Source organism: Drosophila sechellia, chromosome 2L (assembly GCF_004382195.2).
Source record: "Drosophila sechellia strain sech25 chromosome 2L, ASM438219v1, whole genome shotgun sequence".
Lineage (NCBI taxonomy): Eukaryota > Metazoa > Arthropoda > Insecta > Diptera > Drosophilidae > Drosophila > Drosophila sechellia.
This window is the reverse complement of record NC_045949.1, coordinates 12,804,163-12,830,064: the sequence shown is the minus strand read 5'-3', so window position 1 is coordinate 12,830,064 and position 25,902 is coordinate 12,804,163. Positions and strand designations below refer to the sequence as shown.

The following is a 25,902-nucleotide window of genomic DNA, read 5'->3' as shown; positions in this document are numbered from 1 at the left end:
TAAAGTCCAAACGAATTAGTATCAAAATATGGGCATTCAGACAGATGCAAATGCAAATGGAAATTCGAGAATTGGATTGTCCCCGGGCGCTTTTTGGCCTGGGGTATACATAGCTGTTGTAGCCGGAAGCGAGATTCTCATGTCCTGTGGATCCGAAATTCGCATGACAATGACAATTATCCCTGGCTAGTGACTATTATCCATGCCCCCATCGTCATGCCTGTGGGGACACGCCCACACAATGAGGGATAATTGTGAGTTACGCATACGCCAAGTGGGCCCCAGTATGGGTTTGATTTTATTGCCCACAGCCAGGACCCTAAAGCCAATTTGAGACTGGCCCGAGCAATTTGGCAAGAGGAAGCCAAACAGCCGTGTCGGGAAAAAAAATGTGAGAATGAAAATGGGCAGAGACACACAAATTTCGGAGGCCCATAGAATTTTCCAAGTTTCCCTTTTTTTTGGAAGAGGAATCCCCTTCGGTAAATTGAATTGAAGCGTCGCCAGAATGGGCAAGGCATCAATTCGATACCAGGAGGCTGTCTGCTATCCATATGTGGCTGTGTACACAGTGGAAAATAAAGTGGTAAATCTATAATATATATTTGTTATTAGAAAAGTAGCTTTTATTAAGCAATAAGACACTTCAATATAAAGTTTGCTTATTGTAAGTAAGTAAATTCATCTTGTTGATGTATTATACATTTAAAGAATGGTGTTTTTCCAAATAGTTTTATTTTAATGGAATTCAAATCAGTGGAATAGGATGTCTATATTTTCTTTATGTGTCCATATATGCACATGTATATATTTATATAATTTTCTGTGTGAGTTTTGGGAGCAAGGACACTGAAATCAGCACAATTGGGTTCCTTGAAGGACCCGGACCCAATCAGTCAAGTGAAACTGTCGTTGGTAATTGATTTTGGTTGGGCCAGCCCAGGCTAATTAAGTTATACGATTTCCTCTCCACGGCTGCAGCTCCTCCATTGATTATGTTGTAATAATTAGCGATAGTTATGCATTAATTCATGCTGTCATCAACGGCCACATCGTCAATGATCCCAAACCCGGTTGACGGGCGCATTGAATCGACCCGGTCGGGGTTTCAAGTGGTATTTCAACTCGTACCACTCAAAGCAGAATGCTTTCGCCTTGAGGAAATCCAATTTACTTATTGGGAATGAAAGTGAATCTAGAAAGATTAGGGCTCTGTTTAAATTCTCGACCGCAGGGGTTCGAGTGCGTGTTAAAACGCGGATTTTAACTGAAAATTATGGAGTGGTATAGAATAATTTTATAGTTTTAAAAAATACTATTTGATGTGAATTACTTACGATCGTTCAGCATGGTCATATCGTTGTATTTGCATTCGTAGGTGATAGTCACTTGCTTGTAGTCCGTATACACGATGTTGGTATCGAAATAGGCTTACAAAATTGAAATATATCAAATACAATGCAATTCAAAATGTGACATCCAAAACTTACTACTTTCCTTAACATTATACGATGAACAACGACGTTTATAGACGGGTATATTCACTGGTGTTGTTGCATATGCGAACCAAATACCCAATAACTAATGTAAATCAAATAACTCAGTTTATGAAGCACTTGCTAAATAACTTCTAACATTCACATCTCACCTTTTTTTTATTCACATTTTTTAGGATTGTAACATTGAGGCATTTCTTTACCTCAAGTGCGGTTACCAAACCCGTTCTTTTTTGTCCTTCAGAAAAATGCGGAAGAATAGGCAGAACAGTTGCCACACATATTAAATAGGTCAAGTGCATCAGCGAAATGTTTTTAAAATAGCTCTAAAATGAATAAACGTCTATTTCGTTCATTAATAGGGGTTTGCTAATGAATTCGATGCGGATTTTAAAGCGTCTACCTGGCTTTTCATTGTAGCCAAATCTCACATGTGGCATTTTTTTGGTTGTATTTACTGCATTTATTTGACTTTTGTTGAGCATTTCCATGGGCGGGGGAATTGCACAACGAATGACGCCTCAACGATATGATTGTTTTCGCTTCTTTTCGCAGGTGTGTACATATTCCATCACGGAAACGTGCAGCGGAATCGGAAACGGGGCACGGACACTCGCAATTACACTCCGCCGTTGTCTGGCCATATATATTAACTTGGTCCGTGCAATTTCTGTTCCAGCAACTTGCATTTGCATATGCATTTGCATCGCCAGCTGCTGATGCGCTTATGTCATCGCCATTTGGTTCAACGATTCGACAAGCCTTGTTCGATGTGCCTTGGTGCCCAGTTGTAAGTCACCATTTGAGTCGCCAGAATGATTCCATCGCTGCGTTTTTCCGTCCCCTGGCTTGTGGTGCTGATGGTCCTTCTGATGGAATTGGTTGAGGTGTGGTCCATCTGCTGCTCCTGCCCAGCCAAACGATGCTCCATTCCCCAGTGGCCGTGCTGCGGCAGAAACTCCAAGTGGTATAGTTTCATATTTAGTTAAGGAATGCAGTTAATAAAGTGCAAGTGGAGGTATTTTGTAACGACAAGTGTAATATCATCTGTGGTCAAATGAGTTGCTATCAGAACTTTTGAATGTTGAAGGTGCCCATGTAACTTAATTACTTTTACTTTTTAAGTACAAACCTAAAACATTAAAGTGCATACAAAAAGTACATAATGTTATAAGATTAACATTAGCTAACAATATAAAATGCTAACGCTGCTAAAATGTAGATACTTATCCAATCTATTTGTATCTTATAAATTTTCAAGGCTGCAAATTGTTTTGCTTCACTTCTAAGGCCATTAAGCAGCATCATTTATTTATTTTCAATTAAATAAGTGCAGATTCGCCGCCTCCTTTTGCCGAATTTAGCGCTTATGAAGGGGCTTTTATTTTTGGTCAGTTTTGCGCAACAATTATGTGAACCCACGAACTTTTAGCCCTGGTTTTTCCGCCCCCGCCCACAATTTTCCCAACTTGACTGCTCGACAACGTCAAATGATTTATTCAATTTGTGCTATGAAGCGTAAACTTTTTGTTTGCTCGTTGGCTGCGGAAGTTCACTGTGTGAATCAATCGCGGGAGTTGTGCACCCACTTTTCCCCCGCTATTTAAATAGTTTTTCAACATGACAATATGGGTGGATATATGAATATATACCCTGGACCAGTAGGTCAAACGGGATTTGAATATTTAACTTGATGTTGTGCATTGCAGTGGTTAATACGGTTTGAAAGGATGGCTATTTTTCCCTTGTCCCCTTGCATTTTTTCATAATTACAAGTATCGTGCCCGATATAATGTTCAATATTACTGGAGTCGGCAGCTTAATTTGTTTATGACTGGTTTTTCGGTTTTTCACTCCTCTGGTAACTTTTATTTTACGACAGTTGGGCGAAAAAAGTTTTCTTTTTACAGCGATAATTGAGTTAATTACTTTTGCCGAACTTGGCCGGCTGTTTATGGTATGCCAGCCTGCAGACTCATAATTAATAAGCATTTAGTTGGACACACCTCGAGCAGCTCCTCAATGATGTTGTCAAAAAGCGTGAGCTGTTAAAAATTATATTTCATATTTGATTTTTATGATGCATTTCGCACGCCCCCCAATTGAAGGGCGAACGTGCCTGCCACTCGATGATTTCACCTCGCCAGCCGCCTTTCAACAAAGAGCATCGCGAAGAGAACTGCGGCTGCTGCAGAAGAGAAAACTTTCGGCGAAGGGCGAAAAGTGAAACCATAATTGGTGGGACGTCGGGAATTACTTGAGTTATGGATGGGGCCTCTTATTGGGATCGAGCGTGCTAATTTGATGACGAGATAAGTCCGGCAGATGATGGCGATACGGATTACAAATTATGAAGATTATATTACGAGAGGAGGTACAAAAGAAAAGCTAAAGTCTAAATACATTAAAAACTGTACTTTACAGTGAAAAATGTAGTAACATAATTGAATATTATATATAACTAACAATACTTTATGTGTTGTTTTATTTGCTTCCTTGTTTTTAAACATATTTAGCTGAATTTGGCATTATTATTTAAGCCTATTGGCTGAAAAAATATGACATTCGCCGTCTGTCAAAGTGTCCCAAAATGTGTTGCTCATATAAATTTCATTTATGCCAGTTAAATTAATTACTGTCAACACATGCGAGCCGGCAGCTCCAACACCACCACGAAAATCGCCAAGAGGAGGAGCATGACGTCCGGAGCCGGAGCAAAAACAATTGCCAATCAGCCACAGAAAAAAAAAGCAGGCCAGGCGTCCGACCAAAAGTCCAAAAAACAACGCAGAAAACTTGCTGCGAGAGTTGAGCGTGTTGCGAACATATACACAAAGTCATAAAGTTTTTACACAAAAACATTTAATTTTATTGCATTTTTGGGCAGCAGCCAGACCCCAGACCCCCAATCCGAAGCCGAAAACCGAAACCAGACGACGTCGTGAACAATGCACCACCCAAAAGGCAGTGGGAGGTGGGTGGTGGTTGGTGGTTGGTGGTTGGGTGGGTGTGCTCCGTTGGGTGGGCATGGTCTGCTGGCCAGGCCAACTTAATTTGCCGCAAATCGAGCAAAACTGCAGCAAACAGAAGCGAACCGAACAACGCACAAAATTTTCGCCAGGACAGGCATGTTATTTTAAAAACTTTAGAAAAATTCGGGCTAAAGAAAAAAAAAAGAGAAACACGTATAGAAAAAGGCTTTGATTATGCAGCTATAGTATAGTAAAAAAGATTTAACTCGCGGATATCAGCTTTCTATGCAAATTGACCAAATTTAGTAAAAGAGTGAAAATGAAGTTTAAAAAGCATTCGCTTTAATTAAATCCATTTGCATAATATGTTTAAGAGCATTACAACCATTAAATTTGCAAATGCACAAGAGATTTGTTTAAAATTGTGAGTATCTCATTACTACGCATTAAATTATTATTATATTATTATTATATTAATAATTATTCCAATATGAGGAAGGAACTTAATGTGAGGTAATCAAAAGTTGCACTTTTGATTACAAAATAGTTGCCTAATGTTCATTAAGTGTTTACAAATAAAGACTCTTTTTTTCGATTTTCTTTCTCCTTTCTCAAAGTAAAACTATATTAATTATTAGATTAAAATATTAAATTTTGACTATCTTCACTGAAGTATTTCTGCTTTTTAGAGGATAATCAAGAAGTTCTTACATTTGCAGTTCGCTGTATGGATAGATGGCCAACATCTTGTACTTCTCCGTCGAATTGTTCCCACAAGACTCGTTTGGCAGGCACGGCTGACGTCAGCAGCATTCGTGGAACACTCGCCCGAAATGCATAAACACTTTGCCGACATGGATCTGCAGTTGTTTAGACAACTTCTTGTCTTGCAACTCGCAGCTGTAACGAGAAACCGAAAATCAGCGTTGCACTGAAATGTGGCACAAGCAGAGTTCTACTGTATTTTGTCTGGAGATTTTTTGGATTTTTTTCCCCTCATTTACACAAACGTCCTCGTCCAAAAAGCATCTCATTTTTGGCATGTGCCTAAAGTGCAACATTAAAATAAGAATTATGCGGCAGACGGCGAACTGCATATCGCAAAATGCAAAATGCAAAATGCGAAATGCAGCGAGAAAAGAGAGAAATAAAAACGTCCAGCGTGCGTATACGTAATGTGCATTAACATCAACAAGTGCGGAGGAAAACTCGCGTAGATTTGTGGGCATTTGTGGGAACGGAAAAGGAGGGTGTTTGCCAAATGTGGTACCGCTGCAAAATGGGAAGTGTGCCAGCAACGAATTTCTGGTCGATGCTATTTCGAAATGATTTTCATTTGCGGCTTTCTATGTTTGGTTAAAAATCACGTATGGATCACAGGCGTTATGTATTTAATTAAATGGATGGAAAATGTTGTAAACGTACTCCATAAACAGTAGTACAATTGTGATTATGAAAGTTAAATTAAAATTGGAGTTCATTTCATGTTAGTTTCACAGTTCACAGCCTTCTTATTTTCATGTTTACCTCACTAAGCGAGGTCCTTCAATATGCCCACCATATGTTCCTTATTTCTTTCGCAGCGGACCAACCCTCCTTAAGGCAACTGTCAGTGTCAGTGTTGGGATGAACAACAATGAAGACATTTACATATGGCGAGGGGTGTCCTTTTTCGTATACGAGCGTAGTATCCAGCCACCCAATCCCTCCCACCCGCAATGCGGCAATTCAAGGGCAACCTAAACATACCAATTTACGTTCGTCGGTAGTATAGAGATTTGGACTGCGATAAAGGCATCCGGGACATGGCCCACAACCTCTGACCGCCGCTACCCGCGCCACGCCCCCTGGCCAGGGCCCAAGGCTCAAGACTCCTGGTCCGTGCCCCATGGCATATGTCTGGGATGCTCATTAAGGTCGCACAGCGTGGCGTGGCTTATGTGACAACATCGTGGGGCAACTCCGGCCTGGTTGGGTGGTAGACAGCCCCGCGGGGTTTTTCATTTGACTTTGCAGTCAGTGGCCACCACTTATTTTTGTTATTTTTACCCCGTATTCATCGCGGAAAAGGATGTCTATTCTTTTCTAAGATATTGCATAAAAGAAATATATTTTCACTAAAAAAACAAGCAAGTTAAACATTGTTTTCTACTCGGGATTAAAAAGCTTTATCAAAATTACCTTAATACTTGAATCTTAAAAATATTTCTAACTTTTAAAAATGTTATATTTGTTTATATATTTCTGGGCTTAAGGAATCAAAGGAGTATGTCCTTCTTTTTCTATTACGCCGTATATAATAGCAGGTATCTTTTAGTCGAAAAACACCACCAAATTCATCTTCATCTCTTCCTCCACTGCTCTTATTTATTTTAGAAAGAAGTTGCTGGGTAGGTTGGTGGATAAAAAAAGCTGGTGGTTACAATGGCAAAGGAGTCAGGAGGCCCGTTTCGTCCTTTCAACTTTTATTCCTTTTCCGGCGCTTTTATTGTTTTGTTTCCACTGCGATAGTCAGTGTTGTTGCTGCTGCTGTTTTGGGTAATTCAATTTACAGCCACAATTTTCATTTGTGCAAATTTCAAATGACTCGGGGATACAGTATATACATACTTATGTATGTATATGTAGCGTCCAGTTCTTGGGCCTTCGCCTGGGAATCATTTCATGCACAATTTGTTGGGTTTTTTTATTTATATTTCGTCGCATTGTGAAAAATTTGCCTTGAAGCTGACTGCCTCACTTACTTGAGTTTCACCCTTGGAAACTCAAATTGTTTGTGACTTTTGGGCCGAGCCAATTTTGTTTAGGTAGCTTCAAGGTTTTTCGATTCAATTCTTATCAATTTCGTATTGATTAAAGAACGTAGTTTGTCTTTCCCTATGCGTAAGCTTACCTTTCTTAGTTACCTTAATCTGCGTTTCTAGAGCTAATCTGAAAATGTTAAAAAAAAGTCTAAGAGAAGTTGAGGATGCGAAATGATTTCAATTTCAAGTTCAAGAGAAACGCAGAGACACTCTCTTTGGTAGACACCTCTCTTTCGCTGCAATTGTTGTTGGCTCTTTTAAGTTAGCAGATAATGTTATGCTTATGGAATGTTAGGCAATGAGAAGATTATACGGTGTCTGTGCCGTTGTGATTGTATTCCTTTATTTTTTTATATTTTACTAAAGTCTAGATGTCGGCGATTTCATGTGCAGCCAGCGTGCTGATTAAATTGGTTGATATGCTCTGGCTCTATTTATAAAGTAGGTAGTGATAATGAGATGATAAGGTATATTTTTAGATTTTACTATAGTATCATTCTAAAGCTAATACTTACAAATAATACCAAATTTGTGTACAAATTTAAAATTATCTTTATTCGGCAGCCACAGAATAAATAAATTCACTTTATGTTAAGCCTAAATTCAATGAATTCTTTTAAATCTATTTATCTTAAGGACAAAATCATCCTTAACAGTTCTCTTAAGAGAGAACTACCCTGGTACTCTTGCATCCCTAACAGGCCCTGTTAAAACTGGGACCAATGTACTGTTAAGGTTATTGGCCGCTGCTAAGACCTCTGCCCCAACTCCATATCCTCATTGTCCTGGGAGCACAGCAGTTCGGGCAAATGGCGCAGAAAATTTTAATACTCCCCAGAGAAACTTTCAGGGGAGTAGCTGTCTGGACATTTTCAATGCGAAACGTGTTGGAGCAGATATTTGCTTCTTCCAGCGATTGAGGACGGCCAACAATCCTTGAATGACATTGTTGCATCAATCATGAGCGGAAAATACATGTCAATGTTGACCCTTCTTAGCCTCTGGCCAAACCATTGATTAATGAGAACTCCAATGACAAAATGTTGGTCTGAAAAGTTGCAAAATTAACTAAAATAAATGGTTTCAAGATTGCATTTCATGGCCAGGACCGTGGCGCTGAATCATTAATAGTGTTTGAAGTTTAATTCCTAGACGACACTTCTTATTGCCTTTGTGTAAATACGAATAAATGGCCAACTCAGCTCTTTTGGCATCCATTCAAGATGGCCAGCAATTATTTGATATTTGATTTCGCCATTCGACTCGCCCCTTTTGATTCTCTTTCGCTTTTGTCTACGATGCGTATACGTAATGGATGTAACAACATTTTAGTAGAAACCCCAAACACGCCTTGACAATTTCCTCTTTCAATTCAGCCGAATTTCCAACAATTTTTCATTGCCATATGTATCTGTGTGTGTTTGTGGAAGTACTCGTGCCATTTCAAAAGTGTTATTTGTTGCTTTGACCGTAGAGAAAAGTGATTTACTATTTCTATTCGCTTCTGTCTGAGTTTCTGTTGCTATTCTGTCGATAAAAGCAATCAAAGCTTGATTTATTGAGCTTGCTAGTTCTTGACAGCCGCGGGTAAAAATTCTGTGTGAATTTGTCGGCAGAACAGAAAGGATGATGGCCTGAAAGGTTTAATAAAAGAAAGTGAAGGTTTGGGCTGTTATTAGATATTTCATAGCACAATTTGCACTGAATACTTTACTTACACCATTGACCGATAAACACCTGCTTGTGTTTTATTAAACATTTCACTGCTTAGAGGTTTTCCAACAGCATTTGAATGAAATAATCGAGCTTAAATATTTTGTGGTTGGACTATATTTCTCGCATCCGCTTGGCAGAAACCGGAAAAGCAAAATATTTGATTTCCTCTTGAAAATGCCAACGTTCCTCCATTTTTCGCAGTTTTTTCCCATTTAATATTGTTTGGATTTTCAACTGCCGCCTGAGTTATTTCCTCGTTTACAGTTAACCGGTCACAAACGCACACACTCACACATTGACATGCAACAATTGCCCCGCCAAATGCCGACGGTCAACAAAAACAACAAGAATCACAACAGGAGCAGCCATAAAGCCTTATTGATTTTTGACTTGAATGCGGTTTATAAAATGGATTTATACCCTTTTTGGGGGTATTTAAAGCTTTTGAAGATGAATACAGCTAGTAATAATATATAAATTTACGTAAATCTTTATATTTTTAGAGCGGGATTTAAAAAATCTATTTAAAGTGTACTTACCACATGAGCAACTTTCATCTAAAAATAATAAGTATACAAAGAAATTTAGAACATTTTCCTAACATTTTCTTAGCCATATCTTTTTATCTTTTTTTTTTTAATTTAATATTTTTAAGGGTGTGTTAATATCGGCTAGCCCCGTTTGGCTTTGCATTTTTTACGCAACACAATGGGAGTGACAGGATCAGACAGCCGAGTTGGTGACTGCATTGAAGCTGTTTGCCAGGACATTTAGAAAAATGCATATTTATGTGCTTGTGCTACTCCGTGTTTGCTTCTTTAAATGGCCTGGAAAATCAGTTTGAGTCAGTGGCATGCACAATTTGCTTAAAGTTGCCAAAACTTAACTTTTGCTTGGCCCTCCAGAGGCAAACTGCTTGAAAGGCATTCATATTAACAATCGACACATCGCTTGATGGGTTAAGTGGGAAATCGGGGGCAACAGAGTGTTAAGGCTGTTGAAATGCACAATTTACTGGAGATAGACTGAAATGGAATTGGGCAGAAACAGGAGGAGGATTAAGGACGCACGGATCAGGAGACAGGAGGCTACAACAAAAGGCGGCTAACAAGCAGACATGATAAAGTAAAGCAAAATGAGAAACTCTTAACGGCGGCGCAAAAAAAAGTAAGAGACCTAAAAAAAAGTTTACCTAAGTTTTGTGTACTCTTCGGGAATTTAATTACGTTTAAGAAATACTATCGTTCTCGAAATGTCAAAGAAATGCGCCAGACAAATAATTACAGTTCTTAATTAAATATAATATAAAAGATTCGTCTATTCTATCTTATATATCTTTATATCTGCATAATCTTTATAAATCTGCCGATATTTAATCCAATGGTTTTGTTAAGTAGACCAAATAAATTCTAATCCCATTATCAAATGCGGGAACGGACTATAAATGGAATAATATTGATATTCTGTATTATTATATTTCTATAAAATTAAGAAAATTAATTTCAATTGGTTTTCTCATCATATTTAAAATTCTATAGCCTTTTCTATGGATTACCATCCAATCTAAGATCTAAATTCCCCACTTTCCGTCAGGGTATTACGATATTCCAGCGCAAAAGGTGTTGCTATATTCACTTAGATGCCGATGCAGGCGCCATTCTACATCCTCAAGTTTTCGTGAGGGCGAGTCGCACAGTCTGTTTGTGTTAATGACAAGTGTTTCCATGTTCTATATGTGCCTCCTCTTTTTTCGTATGCGTCTCGTAATGACAAGGAGGATGTCGATGGGTATAATGACAACATCAATGCTGATGGTGATGGGGATGCGAATGGGGATGCGGATGGGGATGGGGATTCGAATGGGGATGATGACGGAGTGGGGATGCGAAGTGGGCATGGGCATGCCACAGCACCCAGAAGCAGCTTAAAGTGCTTGTTAGCGATTTTTTGTCGCCGTTTTTATACCTCATTGGAAGCAGAGTGTATGGAGTTCAAAAAGTAAGCGCAATAAAAATAGTTAATAGAACTGGCAAATAACCAAAACATAATAAAGATTTGACTTAGATCCAAATAAATATATAGCCACCTTCTAATTATATTTTTTCTATTTATAAATAAATTAATCATGATAATATGGAATTGAATATTATATTTGCAATCCAACTCCTGTTCATATTTCAAAAGGATTATTTTATTGATTTTTGTTTTTCTCGAGTTAAGTTTAATGGTACTGGCTGTTGATAAATCGGCTTTAGGTAAGCAATTTGATTTCTACCAAGTATTTTGTAGTCGGTTGCTCATGCTCGACATTTTTTGTGCCATTGATGGGGATGACTATGATGATGATGATGTCGATGAGGCTGTCAATACGGAATTGAGCTGCGACATAAACACGTTGTCAAATCGAACGCGTGAGTGCTCACGTGCTCGCCGAGCAGAACGCTTATGGGGTTGGGTGAAAGTAGATAAATGGGAAGTTCACTTCACCCCGGTTAGCACGTGCTGGCCGGGTTCTTTGTCAATAGATTGGCATACAATCCACTTCCTGGTTGCGCGCTTACCTGCCTGATGAAAGTCTGGCATTAATGTGATTTATGACAGATTTCTCTTCATCCTCCTTTCTTTTTTTTGTAATTTATATTTATTACCCACCTTGTTTTGGCTATTCACTTCGGTCAGAGTCCTTAGTGGCATTACCAGCTGTCACAGAGCCAAGACAAATTAATCTATAAGGGTTTTTCTAAAATTTCATATTTGTCTTATCACAATAAAATTAGGTTCTTTAAAGAAGGTGCAGTAAAGTGCACTTAAAGGGCTTATATATGAAAATTATTCCATAAATCTCTTTGATATTTATTTCTTATATGACTACAATATGTTTCATTTCGTTGAATACATTTGTTAAACAGTTAAAGCCGAATCTAAAGGTTTTCGTATTCGCTCAGCTTAATCAGTAGTAGCCTTAACTTCCTGGCCTCTAGGCCAATTGTAAGTGGCTCCTCCGGCACCTGTTCGGTGGCCGAAAAAATGTTGGCCGGCGTAAAGAGGCCGTAGGCCTCGCAAAAGCGCAGAAAGTTGAGGACCTCCTGTACGGTGGCATAGGGCAGGATAATGTTCTGCTTGGCCATGCCGGTGAGGAGCCCCAGGATACAGCGCTTCACATGCAGCCAGGTGTCGGCATACAGCCGGTTCCCAGACCCACTCTCCAGGGCATGGGCGATGCGGGATAGACCGAACTCATAGTTGGATTTGGCGCAGTACAGTGTGCCCACCACCAGATTGACAATGCACAGATGGTGGTACTGCTTGCCCAGATTGCCCTTCATCTCCTCGGCCTTTTCCACTTTACGCATCAGCTCCTCGGCCTCCTCGTTCTGGAATGTCATGATGTAGGAGACGCACAGGTTGGCCAGCACCGCTGCGGAAACGGACATGATCTGGTTGACACGGGGGATGGAAGATTAAAATTGGGTGCCAGCTGATATGGTGCAGTCGAGTAGACCGACTCTTAGATACCCGGTACTTTTGTGAATGCCATTCTGCTCTTAACTAAGTTTTTTGGGCGCTGAAATTATAAAGGAACTCTAATTTCCTTTACTAGGACATTGCCTGTTTTAAACACCTGTTGGCTACTAGTGTAACTCCCTTATTCACTTTGAGTACCGGGTATTCAAAAACAAAATATCTGTGTGAATAGCTTGAATGTTTTAATCTCACATCATCCGAGTGCTGGCGCACGATGGGTTCATAAAAGGCAGCCGCCTCGTTGTATTTGTCGCCCTGCATGAAGAGCACATGTCCTGCATTCAATCGCCAAATGGAGTTCTCCGAACAGAACTCGGCACTGGCATGGAATTCCCTTTCAGCTCCGACGAAGTCATCATCCCGCCAGGAGATCCAGGCTCGAGCCATCACCACAGGCAAGTAGCTATGTTTGAAAAAGCGTAATATTATAAAATTAAATACTGTTGTATTTGATAAACACAAATCCTGACGCGACCTATACTTAATGAAATGCAAATAAATTCTAGAATATAAATACCACGTTAAGGTTAACTCACAGTTCCAGTGCCTGTTCGTAGTCCTTGAGGGCATCCCTGAGTGCCTGTTGCTCATTGGTGGCCCTGACCTCCTGCACTTTTGCGGCCAAGCTGCGCAGTTTACCTGAAAGACTGGAGGCCAGAGTACCTAGTTTCTTCTCGGCCAACTCGGCACTTGTTTGTGCGGTTATTAGGGAGTCTAATAACTCATACAGATATTGCGAAAGATACTTGTAGGTGAGGTCCGTGTGCTCCGCCAGGATATCCGCAGCAGTTTCGTAAAGTTCGTTCTTGCAGCAGATGAGCAGGATGTTGGCGAACGTCTCCTTGGGGCAGGAGGGTGCACCCAGTTCCAGGAGGAACGCCAGCTTCCTCAGACCCGCCACAGGACCTTCGACATCGGTTAAGGCCATGTTGTGCAATGTGACCGGATCTAGTTCGCTTTCGGCCCGAGGAGGAAGGTCCAGGAGGGCGTCCCTGGCTGCTTCCTCATTGCCGTCTTGAAATTCTATGGCTGCCTTGAGATTAAGTGCCTGAGTTATGCCCGAAATGGCCATGGTGATGGGATTGCCCACGCTCCTGGCACCGCCATCGGGAATATCCACCTGTGCGCCTATTCCCAGCTCCGGATGATTGCGCATTCCTCGCTCCACAATCTCGGATGTGTAATCCAGTGCCTGGGCTCGCTGTTTCTTTTGAAAATGTGCCAGCGCCACATTGTAGGCCACCAATGGGTTAAAGCCACCCACTTGAAGCGCCGCCTGAAATCGCTGCACCGCCGCCTCGTGCTGATCAGCCTGGAACAGCAAGCATCCCTCATCGTTGAGGGTATCTGCAGTGCCTCCCGCCCGCTGATTCAGCAGGCTCTGTGCTCCCGCGAAATCCTCGCTGGAGTAGAGGATCGCACTCTGCAGCTGCAAACACTGCTCCCGGAGCTCATCATCCTGGTCACCCATTTGCTTGAGCACCCGCAGAGCATCAGCAAAGATGCCAGCCTGATAGAGCGACTGGGCATAGTAGAATCTGAAAGGAGTCCCATTTGCTTTAGTTCCTTATTTCCACCTTTCATTAACCATACTGGTAGATGGACCAACTGGAACTGTGCATCACCTGTACTTGGCTTCCTTGGGCGCCAGTTGGCAGAGCTGTTCGTAGCAGGTGGCCGCCTCCTCGTATTTCTGGGCGTGGTAGTAGCAATGTCCCAGGGTGGATAGACCCGCCCTCGTGTTAGCCGCCTCACCGAAACTGGTTATGCACTCGATCACATCCTCGTAGCGTTTGTCCTTGATCTGAAGCACTGCGTCCTTCAGTGTTTATATTTTAATTATAATTATGTTACGGTTTACCAGATTATATATTGTTCGCGTCACATGCCCCTCGCGCAGGATAATTCCCTGATGCAACATTTTCGCTGAGCGGTCCGTTGGTAAATGAAAAATACACTTGAAAGCCCTTTGTTATGGTCGCTTGTCGGTGTTTCCATGGCGACCCTTATTTGTTTTCCGTCAAGTATCATGGCAACGTTTTTTTCTTTGGACAACCGGCAACAGTTGGTTGTTGTAAGGGTGGTTGAAACAGACAGTTTACAGTTGACTAAAGTCTTATAATTAATTATATTTATATTATAATTATATTTTTTGATGAGTTTATCTTGTATACACAAGTTACCAGTTTTCAACTTCGATTTGTTTAACCAACCACATAAAATGACGCCCAGAAAGACAAGCAATATCCATCGCTTAGCCAAAACTCTGCCATAAAAACCAATTAAGATGGAGGCAAACGGGCGCAAGTGGCGCAACAAATCCATTTGAAATGTAAATGAGAAAATGTTCTAATTGAAAACTTTAGCATCTTGATGGCGAGCTCCTTCGCCAGCTTTTGCCCCTTCCTTGACTTGCTGATGGAAGACTTAAAGTGTTAACTGGAAGCTGCCAACCGGAGGCATTAATCCGTGCTGAAGCCTTTCAGGCGGCGAGTTCAAGGAGCACTTTTAATTAGGTTTCCCAAGGAGCAACAGTATCCTTCGCCAGTGGAAATCCCACACTAACAACTACAACTACAAAGCGAACGTGCGGAAATGCTAATTAGGTTCTGTGTCTGTCTGATAGCCGAGCCAACTGGGAGCATGGAAAAGGCCAGTAGTCAAGCGCGAATGGAGGTTATGTGGTGACCAGGCTCTAGAAGTAGAACCGGGTCAAGGTTGCATTGCCGTCATCCGTCTGGCCAAATGCGACGGCGGCCATCAAATGTTGCACAACGGGTTTTGGCCCGCTCTCGTGCTCCAGCTCTTGGCGAAAATGGTTCAAAAACGCGACCATGAGACTCCGGGGCCAGCTGCGTCCCGTTTCATGGTGAACTGGAAATCTTGTCAGCGATATAACAAATGCATTTGATGCCAGCTAAACGTTTTCCTCTCATGTCATCTCATCGCTGCTCGCATCTTTAGTTGGCAGCATCAAGTGCAACTGCATTTTCTTACAATGTCACCCGTCGCGCATTAGTTTTTCTCGATCCCGGGCCTAAGGCTAACCGCAGTTAGCCACAGCGACAACGCGGCGCATGAGTAATGCAATTGATGCTGGCAATTACCAGATATCACACAAGCACTCGTTCCCAAGGTGCCGCTCAGCGGGCTGAAGTTCAAGTTTTGTTTTCTGTTTTGTTGAATTATTGCAAAGGCCTAATTGCCCCAAGACACCGGCAAGAACACGAGGCGAGAGGCATTTAGATAATGTCCGATGAAATATCATTTTGAGTATCGTTTTCTTTTGAACCCCATCGCATTGGGTGCTATAATTTTCCTCTTATGTTCAGAAAATTAAAATGCATCAACTGTTTTGCGACACGTTTTTCAAATAAAATTTATGATACCATGTATTTGATGTAATAAACTGACGTTTAGATACCAAAATTAGATACTATTACCAAAACCAATACCAAAGGTAGTTATGTTTCTTACTGGCATAAATAATATACATAATATTATTATTATTAAGTGCGACCAAAAGTAAATATAGTATATAATTTCATAGAGATTTAAATATTATCAGTATTAAGTTATTTTTCCCTTTTCCAATTGAACTTTTTTATGAAGAAATTGGCCATGATTTTTCGAGTGTATTTCCCGCCTCGACTTCCGAATGTTACATTACTTTCATGCTGGTTTTATCGCATTCCCTGTCTTGTGCGAAGCTCTCCCGACTTGTTTATGGCTGAAATTTTGCATTTGCTTGTCTCGTATTAATCTCTTAATTTTTTGCCGCTTTTTTTTTTAAGCTGCACTTGCCGGAGGGCTGTTTTCAGGGTTGCCGGGTTCAACAAGAGCTCGGGTTGATGTGGCCACAAATTAACACTTGCTCGGTCCTAAAGTCTTGTTTCAACTGCTTGTGCTGCTGCTGCTGCACTTTGGAAGTGGCTTTTATTTTATGGCCAGACGGTGGAGTCAAGGGTTTAGTTAAGTCATCGAGTCAAGGGTGAAATTACTGGCTAGGTACTTAGACTCGAAAAGATCATTGAATACTAAAGAGGGGTGATCAGAAACAGTCGTTTCAAGAACTCTTACTTATATAATCGAAACAATATTCCACATTCTTCGCAAATATTAAGTTCACACCAATTCTTGAGTCATAAATTCTTTTTAACTACCTACTCAATATTTTTCTTCACGATTTTCTAGACATTTGCATGTGACTGTCTAAGAAAACCTAGAAAATCATTATCGTTAGCTAGCATCTCTGCGCATCATCTCAGTTGTAAATTAGTGGCGAGAAAAAAGCAAAAAAAAAAACAACAAAAAACAATAATGCGGTTTACTTCAGCTGACCTTGTGGCACAATCTTTTCCTGTCCCGCAGCCATAAAAAAAAACTTGGCCCCAGAGAACTGACAATGAGAAACCACACAGAGAAACCGAAGAGGAAATAGTGAAAAGAATCAAATCGCGAGCATTTCCTGCTTTGGAGGGAAACAAAGGGAATATGGTTTTCCAATTGAATAGTGTATTAGATTAGATGCTGTGCATAGAAAGTTACTATTCAATAAGTTTGGAATCGAAGCAATAACTATCTTTGCTGCCTTAACCATTGCTGTAGAGAGCATTATATGTTTGTTTCATTAGTTAAAAACCCTTTAAAATTAATCATTTTGGAGCAGGCAAACTTTTATACATTTCAAATCCAATAATAATGATATTCTGTTCCATAAGCTCAAGCTCGGTGGGTTGGTGGGGGGCTGTCATGATGGGAATTCGAGGGCATTTGAGTGGAGGAGCTGCTGGAGCCGCTGCGATAAATCATACAGCTTTTCCCGCTCATTTTATTCAGCTCAGTTCGCTGGCTGCATCTTGTTTAGATTCTACCAAGTGTGCGAAATGGAAGTGTTTAGATTTCACAGAGGAAAGCAAATATATATAATATATATATCTCAATTCATATGTATGTATATATATGGATCGCATATGTATATATTCAAATTCCGTTCTTTCTTTTTTGCGAAGATCCACCAAATACATCACTTAAAAAATAAAATATTTTCCATGCAAAATGAGAAAGATCTTTCAAATTTGTAGCTTTTATATTTGAAAGGGTTTTATTAGTCTTAGTATTATCTTAGTCTGTAAAATTAACTTATTTTGCTAATCAATATTCGGGTAGCTATTTTTTCTAATCTATTTGTCGTACTAAATTTAGATGGAAAAGACATAAACATAATTTAATTACATCGATTAATCTTATTTATCTCTGCTTTTTTGACTAACGCATTCTCGTAGAATGTGCAAAAAAAAAAAACACATCTTTGATTGCTGCATGTTCAATAAATAATTAATTAATTAATCAATTGTTGTGGTCGCTGCTTTTGGCTTTTTTGGCTGCGGTGCAAAGTTGATTGAACTTAAAATACATGAAGCTCATTTAAAATGTGTAAACAAAAGCCGCAGCAGAAACGGATACCAGACCCAGACTTGTGTGTGCCAACGACATATAAACAATTTATCAGAAATAAATTGGTTAACAGGTAAAATAAACAAATTAAGCGCAGAGCTAGATAAATGCTGGAAATATTTGTATATTTTGCGTTTTCATTTCCAGAGTGAAATTCGGAGAGTGCATTTAGACCAAAATGCTTTTGGTCTCGTTGTGGTTTTACAGAGCATAATTAAAGTACTGATATTAGGGTCTTAAGTTTAAAACAAATTTAGCATATTGATTTGGCCAAGAAAGTCAACCTTATAGAGCCAAAGCAAACCATTACTACCTAAGATAATTACTTGTGCTTTGAGTTTAGTTTTAAATATATTTTATATATTTTCCTTCATTGAATGTTTCTGGAAGATTTGAAATGCTAAAGAATACAAAAAGGTATTTATTAAACCAGCTGTTCTTCTTCGCTTCATTAATTTTGTTGCTGTTGTGCTTCTTTAGAGCCTTTCTTTAATTTTTCGACAGTCTTTATTAACACGCTAAAAATTCGGTTGAAAAATCGTTGCCTGGTATTGGGATATTTCGAGATCTTTGGAGTGGCAGGAGGAGGGAGGGCTAAGATTCAGTTACAGGTAAGCCAGGTTTTTGCCTCATTTGCGTCATGCAGTCAAAAGTCGCAGATCTTCTTCGGGCCAGTCCCCTGTCATCTGGTCGACTCCGATCTGCCCACAGATCTGGCCGTACCATTCCGTTTGCAATTTATTGAAACGAAGTTGACCTTGAATTTGGTTAAAAGTCTTTTAACTTTATTTCGCTCGCTGCGCTGGCCTTTTATATAGGCGTATATGTGCGCTTGTTTTTTTATTTTTATTTTTGGTTTGGTTTAATGCCGCCGTCTGATGATTCTTGTTGTTACTGCTGATTACTTTAACGATGATGTCCATAAAATGTATCTCAAGCCCCGAAGCTCACTGGCCACTCTCATGTTTTTTTTCGGCAACTCTGCTCGTGCGGGCAGCTGGTTTCACAAATGGCCAGAATAAAATCGCCGAAAATGAAACTTAAGCTGATCAAATTAATTTAAAGCCTGTAAGTGCAGTGGGGGAAAATCGATTGGGGTGAATGTGGGTGGGAAATGGCCGCAGGATTGCTCACTATACAACAGAATGCTGTCTACGACTTAATGGCTTTAAGAATTTTGTGTGAAAATATAAAAAATGTACATATTCCGTGTTTTCTACATGTTACTATTTAAGTTTCACTTCATTTCCCTTATTACTTTTTAAGTTTTAAACAGAATACATGTACTTCAATAGGATTAAATTAGTTTAGAATATAAATTATATTAGAATATTACAAATAAGCTTTTATGTGTTTAATGTAAATACATTTCGGTACACATGAATGTTTGCTGAATTTTTTTGAATTTTCCCACCTTTTTTGTGACGACACACACTTGCCCGCGGAATGTTTAATTAATCATTTGTGCCCACACAATGATGACGTATGGAATTTGTTGTTGTCGTCGTGCCTGCTGTAGTATTTAATTATTATTGTTTTGCTTCAATTTCTTCTGCTATTTCTATTTCGATTTGTGACGCTGTCACCCCACCCCGAAACCCGAATGCTTTGATACTTCCGTGCAGTGAACTGGTTTTTATTTCATTATCGTTCAAACGAAATGTTCTAGGCATATATTTGTTTATACTCATATGTATATATTGTATTTGTTCTAGATTCTCCACACTTTCAGCCACTCTCACCAACATTTCTCTCTGTTTATGTGAATTTTCGAACATTTGGCTGGTTTGCTCGAAATGTTTGCTCACTTACTGCGAGATCTGTTTATCTGGGCTGGGATAGAAGGTCATTGTCATGGAATTTGTTTATTTTATTTTCATTCCCGCCGTGCGCACTCCGCTTAGAATATTCATAAAACATTTTCCATGCCAGCAGCAAAAGTGTGTGACAATCTCCGAAATTATTTTCGAGAATTTTTATTCGAACTTTTATTTATTTGTGTGTAGAAGATATTCTTCTGTAGTCATAGTTCACGCGATAGTAAAGTAAAATATTTTCACAATGTAGCCTTTTAGGTTCACTCAACCTATTCACAAAGAAAACTCGATGCGGAAATCAAAGCACAAAAAAGGGGAAATGTACGTGGGCAAGTGTAAAATGGTTTCTAAGTGAAAAATAAATGTGGAAAAGCGCTGTGGGCTGCATTTTCCATCAAATGTGACATTGAATGGTTTTTACGATGGCAATGCGCTATGCCCACCTTGCACCCCCCTTTACCTTTCTGTCATCGTCACTCAATCAGCTGCATTGTGAGTGATTCTTTTTTTTTTTATTTTGCTTAATTATAGAACGCTCAATGTTATATATCAAACAGTAAAGTAGCATACAAGTTAATAAACAACGCTTTCGCATGCACGGAAAAGGCAAAATTATCTGACAGATACAAGCCGTGTATACGTACGCATAGGAGGGCTTCTTTATGCTAGATCTCGATGTCAACGTCGCCGTAGTCGTCATTATACTCATCGTCAAAGTCTTTAATGATTAATTTTTGTATTGTTCTTTGAAATGCGGGCGCATCTGTTGCGCCAACGACCGGACAAGGCAAGTTCCCCATTACGGCGGACGGCCAGATGAACAGTCGGTCACGTTGGCCAGCTGGAGATCGGACCAAGCCAACAGGCGGGCAAAACCACCCACCCGAAAGACCGCAATAAGCCTCAATTAAATGAAAATTGCACGCCAACGGCATGAAAACGTAATTTGGATGAAATTTATTGTAGGCCGTCTCGGCGACCATATGCACATATAGATCATTCCTATATGCCTGAATATAAGTGTTTAAGTAATTCTTTATAGCTTTTTATTTTCCGATGGCGAATACTCTACAGAAGGGAAAGCTACTGGTTTCCTTTTAAAATGTGGCATACCACTTTAGGTATATACACTTAAAACTTACTTACCTACTTAGTTACTTCTTATGGCGGTCTTAATGAATTGATTTAAACAAAAATATAATCACAAAGTATCCACATACATATGTATATGTAGTACTGTAGTGCCCAGAAATGTGTACCATATTTTCGAATCTACTTGGCTGCATCTGTCCGTTTGATGCATTTTAATGTGCAATTATTTCACTTAAACTTTACGGTGACATGGCGATGCGTGGCCGTAAAATAATTTTCCATATGACGACGCTCCCCAGAGGCCGTACTTTCCCATCCCATTCACCATTCACAAATGGGTGTTGTTGGGTGGGGCAAAGGGTGTTGCTTCCTTGGTTGTCACACAATTTATGTAGCCTGCCAACCACTTGACAGGAACTGCTCTTCGCCCTTTTGTTCCTTTTGGGGCCCTTGCCATTAGGGGCGACCCACATTGATTTACATATTTGCACACACAAACAGGACGAGTGGGTGGGGATTAGGTGGTGGAATGTTTGCATCGGCTAAACGCACATAACTAGCAAATATTTGGCATTCTTTTGCCGATATGAGTCAACCTCAAACAAAAAAAATATATAAGAATGAAAAAGGTGGAGAAAGGCAAAGCCGAAAAGATAAGTCGGCCCATATAGACGGGCAAAAGTATCTTTAAATTAAATTTTGATGACTGGGCGGGATGAAAATGATGTGCCAGATATACCATTGCCCTTGGCCGTCGGATCGATGCGAAAACCGGTTGTGAGAAGTCGACAAATATTTCTCTCACAATCTCACTCACGCGCGCCATCGTATCTAATATCAAGTTCAAGGTTGCAATTGCCGCCGACCAGAAACGGGTCTAACTCGCCGATGCACTAATAAAAAAGCTAAATAAATCAAAGCATCGACAGGGGCAGGTGGGCAACCAAGGGCTGTACATTTGTAATTATAAATTATAAAATGCAACAGCAGAACGCGCAGGTTGCTTCTCACGAACTGCACTGTTCTGGATATTACGTATACGTTGCTAAGCCAGCCAAGCCCTAGAACGAAATTCAGAGTGACTAATCCAAGAGTGTTTTGTTTTTCAGTTGGTAATTGGAAGCTGCGCAGATTCTATGCCCACCCAGGTGGATGACTCAGTTTGTGCTGGATTTCCATCTAAATGTTCTAAAGAAATGTTTACCAGCATAGGTATCACATTACTCATACGCACCATGGAACACGGCGATTGGTTTGGATTCCAGCTAAATGCATTTGTCGCTGCACAGATAATTCTTAGAATTCAGCAAACCAAGAGTTTGGATATGGGTACAACCAATAAATATATTTACGAAATGCATTAGCTAGATATTTACGTTACATAACAAAGTAAATTACTCGATTTCTGGAGGTATTCATCTTGCTGGTTTGTTGTAAAATGTTATTGCAATTTATATTTTGAAACGGAAGTAAGAAAAGTAAGATGACCAGAACAACATTAGATTCATATAATATGTAAATATTATTTACTTAAATTTTTTTTTTCTTGGTTTTAACTACCCTTAAATAAGTATTCTTACTTAATATTGATCAAAAAATAGCGTATTAAACCAAATTGTATACTCTACTCCAAATTGTTCTCTAAATTATCGAGCGTTTAATGCTTGCAACATTAATATTTGCTTTGCTGTCAGCTTTAAAAATTTAATTTAAAAAGAGCTCCCCATGTAATTGCCAAACTAGAGCTAGCTGAAAATAAATTGTATAAAAAGCGGAGTGCAAAAAGTGAAATTCGCAACAGAAACTGAACAAAAAGTGGCTGCCAAACCATTGAAGCTGGGGCTAAACTATGGAGGGGGGAGTGGGTGGAAAATGGGTAGCTGAAAGCCAATTGCATTATTACACAGCAAATTCTCTCTCCTTCTGGTAAAAGGTCTTTACTATTCCCCACTGTTGGGGATGCATTAAATGCCATGGAAAAGTTTCCACCATGCGAAAACGGTTCACAGTGCACTGGAAAAATGTTTGACTGGCTTCGTGCCTTTTTTCTGCTCTTTGGCTACAATGCGAATATTTACTTCGCACACACACACACTCGCGCACTGATGTGGATCTGTTGGTATGGGTGACCATGAAATGTTCACACAACGCTGCTCATCTGTATTGGTATAGGTTACTTCTCTCTGTTTTCTGTTTTCTGCTTTCTGTTTTCCACTTCTGGACCTGCGACGCAGATTGACGCTTCATTACGACGTTATGTAATGGCTTGTAAAGCTCCAAGTGACAAAGGCTACTTCTCTCGCTCTCTGGATCTGTAAGTGATGGCTCTCTATACATGAGTGTGTGTGCGTGTGCAACGACAAGAGCGAGCTAATTCACTCGCTGTGGTCTCTTTCATGCAATGAGTGCATGTGAGATCATCGTTCACAGCCGAAACCAATTCTACATTCTGTATACGCCCCATGGCCCAGCAGCTCATCATCCAAAGCACCGCCACCATCATCAAATCCATCGCAATCATCATCATCATCGCGATGAATGGCTGTAGTTGTTGCTCCGCTGACAAATTGCAATTATTTTACACGGCATGACTTTGGCAGAGAGTAGCAGGGTAACCTGAAGTATCCGCCAAAAATCAGTCTTTTTTTTTGGTTTAATGAATCTAAACTGTCTTCCTTTTATAGCAAAAAGTTAAACATCTAAAAGAACTTTTTAAAATGTATAAACCATAACAGTTCTAATAAAAAGCCATCATTTTAATGATCAATATATTTAAGAAATCTTTAATGCCCGTTTATCTTTATCTGACTAGTAACTATAATCCAAGCATTTAGCTGAATTAATGAGAAGTCATAAAGTCGGCACGATAGATAAAATTAATTACTGAGTGGTCCATAAAACTGGCATACTTCAATCCTTGAAAGAGACAACGCTGCGTATACGCAACCTATTGACTTCGCAAGCGTTGTCACCAGAAAGCGAGAAAACCAGAATTTGCATTTGCCACTCAACGTTTGCCAACATCATTAAGATCGGAGCAGCGCCATTGCCACATGTTCTTCATTTGGCTGCCGAGCGAGAAATTTGCATAAATAAATACCAATATCTTACCTTCGCCGTGGCGAACCGACTGTATTGTATCTGCACTTGTTCTGGCTGTTCTGGCGGTTTCTGGCCAAAAGAAGCTGAAATTACTGGTGCCGAAATGTGTTTTCCAGTCCGTGTTGTCATCGCCGTTGTCGCAGTTAGCCTTGATCGTGTTTATTTAGGCAGTTCAGCGATACACGAAATAAATAAATAAATAATACGAGCCCAAGAATTCTACTCATGTTTTGTCGGTCTTCTGGCATTGCCAGACCCATAAATGGCCCACCAGTTGAAGATGGCGATGGTTTGCGCAGTTCTTTTCGGTTCGGTTTGGTTCGCTTCAGCTATGTTCTGCGATCTGTGAGCTGGTGCTATATGCTATATACTATATGCTATATGGCGTGGTCGGGTGTCAGTTCAGTTATCTTGGGGCTGCCCAAAACGGCGGCTGAGTAATTGAGGTTGTAAATCAAAATGGCTGTGTGTAGAAATTTGTCCTTGAACATTAGTTCAAAATTGTAGACAACTGTTAATGGATGAACAAGAACGCCAAGATGTTTATATTTGACAGATTATGCGTTTGATTTTAGGAATTATTTGACACCCTTTCGATTAGCAAAGGTACTTATACCGCTGGGCAGCGATTTAATCTATAGATCGCCCTTATCAACTTGTCAGCTCTTTCTAATCGCATCATTTCCTAATAAAAACATCGAGACTAATTTGAATGCTGATTATTTAACTAATTGGTGAGATAGATCAGGCTGTAAAATGATGATCTCATGATCATCATTTTTAGTGATTGCAAGAGCAAAACAAGCCAATATTCAATCTAAAATTTTGCCATTCTTAGAAATTTACAAAGAATGCCAGTTATCATATTTATTAGCAAATGTGAATTAGTCGGAAGTGTAATATATACATTTTATGATAGTGCACCCTTATTGCTTTGTTAATAAACATGCCTTTCCATGATCTTGAGTTTTTGAAAACCAAAGATTAACATTTGTATCTTTAAAACTTTTATATCTTCCATAATTTTGATTCGGTTTCACTTCATTCGATTTATACGCAGCACGAGCTCGTTGAAATCTTGACGAATAAATGTTTAAATTATCATTTAGTCAAGCTACATGAAAAGTAAAAGCATTTCCCCATCCTCTTACTTAATTTCCCTTTGCATCTCCGTCTGAGCAACAATTCAATCATTTAATTCATTTGTACATTTCATTTATTTTATTTCGATTTGAGCTGCGGCAAGGCGATTTTATGGCTACATATTTTAACATTTTACGGCTGCAAAACAGAATCCAAAAAACGCACAAGAAGAAGAAAGATTTCGGTTCGGATTCGTTTTCGTTTTCGATTTCAGTTTGGTCGATTTGACAGCTGGTCCGAGTTGTTCTCTCCTTTTTTCTTGGCCAATTTGATATAGCATTTCGTTTACCAGTTTTGGGTCTCTCAAGTACAAACCACAAGACGAATTTGGTCATTTAAAATTGCGGCAATGTCTGATGGCCAGATGGATGGCTGGACGGATGGACGGCTGGCTGTTGCTTGCTGGTTGGGCTGCTTGAATGGATGTTTGCTCTGTCGCTTACAATTGTTGTCATTGTCAACGTGTTGGCCAGCTTCTGCTCTTCGGTTTGTTTGGTCTTCTTCTGCGGGGCGTTTACCACCACCACCACCACCACCACCACCACTACCGCCAGCAACAAAAACAAAAGCAACAACCGCAGCTTTGTCTTCGACCCATTTAACGGACCAGTGCACTGGCGAAGCCCTAGCATTGGACACGATATTGGGAACGTGAGAGTTGGCCATGTCGGCCCAAGTGCACTCCAAGAAAAGCTAGTGAAGTTGCCGTAATTTAGGTGCTACCAATATCATTATGAGGAAGTTATCTTTATATTACTAGGAAGCTTTGTTAAGTAAT

At 39.9% G+C, this 25,902-nt stretch overlaps 2 protein-coding genes and 2 long non-coding RNA genes across 5 annotated transcripts; 2 read left to right on the top strand and 2 right to left on the bottom strand.

Annotated features, from left to right (window-relative positions):
* Nucleotides 1–600: 600 nt before the first annotated feature.
* Nucleotides 601–1,834, bottom strand: LOC6617796. The gene is made up of 4 exons (XM_032727245.1): nt 1,649–1,834; nt 1,491–1,581; nt 1,338–1,430; nt 601–1,267 (listed from the first exon to the last, which is right to left on the bottom strand). Exons 1-4 carry the CDS (start codon nt 1,796–1,798, stop codon nt 1,056–1,058), a joined length of 546 nt encoding a protein of 181 aa, XP_032583136.1. The 5' UTR covers nt 1,799–1,834; the 3' UTR covers nt 601–1,055.
* Nucleotides 1,835–4,526: 2,692 nt separating this feature from the next.
* On the top strand, nt 4,527–5,639 carry LOC116802269. The gene is made up of 2 exons (XR_004362638.1): nt 4,527–4,892; nt 5,188–5,639. It is a non-coding gene; the product is annotated as an uncharacterized LOC116802269 (long non-coding RNA).
* Nucleotides 5,640–11,809: 6,170 nt separating this feature from the next.
* LOC6617795 (tetratricopeptide repeat protein 30 homolog) lies at nt 11,810–14,483 on the bottom strand. 2 transcript variants are annotated; one of them, XM_032725737.1, is made up of 5 exons: nt 14,375–14,483; nt 14,139–14,317; nt 13,050–14,051; nt 12,706–12,916; nt 11,810–12,425 (listed from the first exon to the last, which is right to left on the bottom strand). In XM_032725737.1, the coding sequence occupies exons 1-5, from the start codon at nt 14,432–14,434 to the stop codon at nt 11,910–11,912; spliced, it is 1,968 nt and encodes a 655-aa protein (XP_032581628.1). In that variant the 5' UTR covers nt 14,435–14,483; the 3' UTR covers nt 11,810–11,909. The 2 variants fall into 2 exon arrangements, with proteins under 2 accessions (XP_032581628.1, XP_032581636.1); XM_032725745.1 differs by having other exon boundaries at nt 12,277–12,406.
* A 7,234-nt stretch (nt 14,484–21,717) lies between these two features.
* On the top strand, nt 21,718–22,655 carry LOC116802192. Its single transcript, XR_004362557.1, has 2 exons — nt 21,718–21,814; nt 21,989–22,655. It is a non-coding gene; the product is annotated as an uncharacterized LOC116802192 (long non-coding RNA).
* Nucleotides 22,656–25,902: the final 3,247 nt, after the last annotated feature.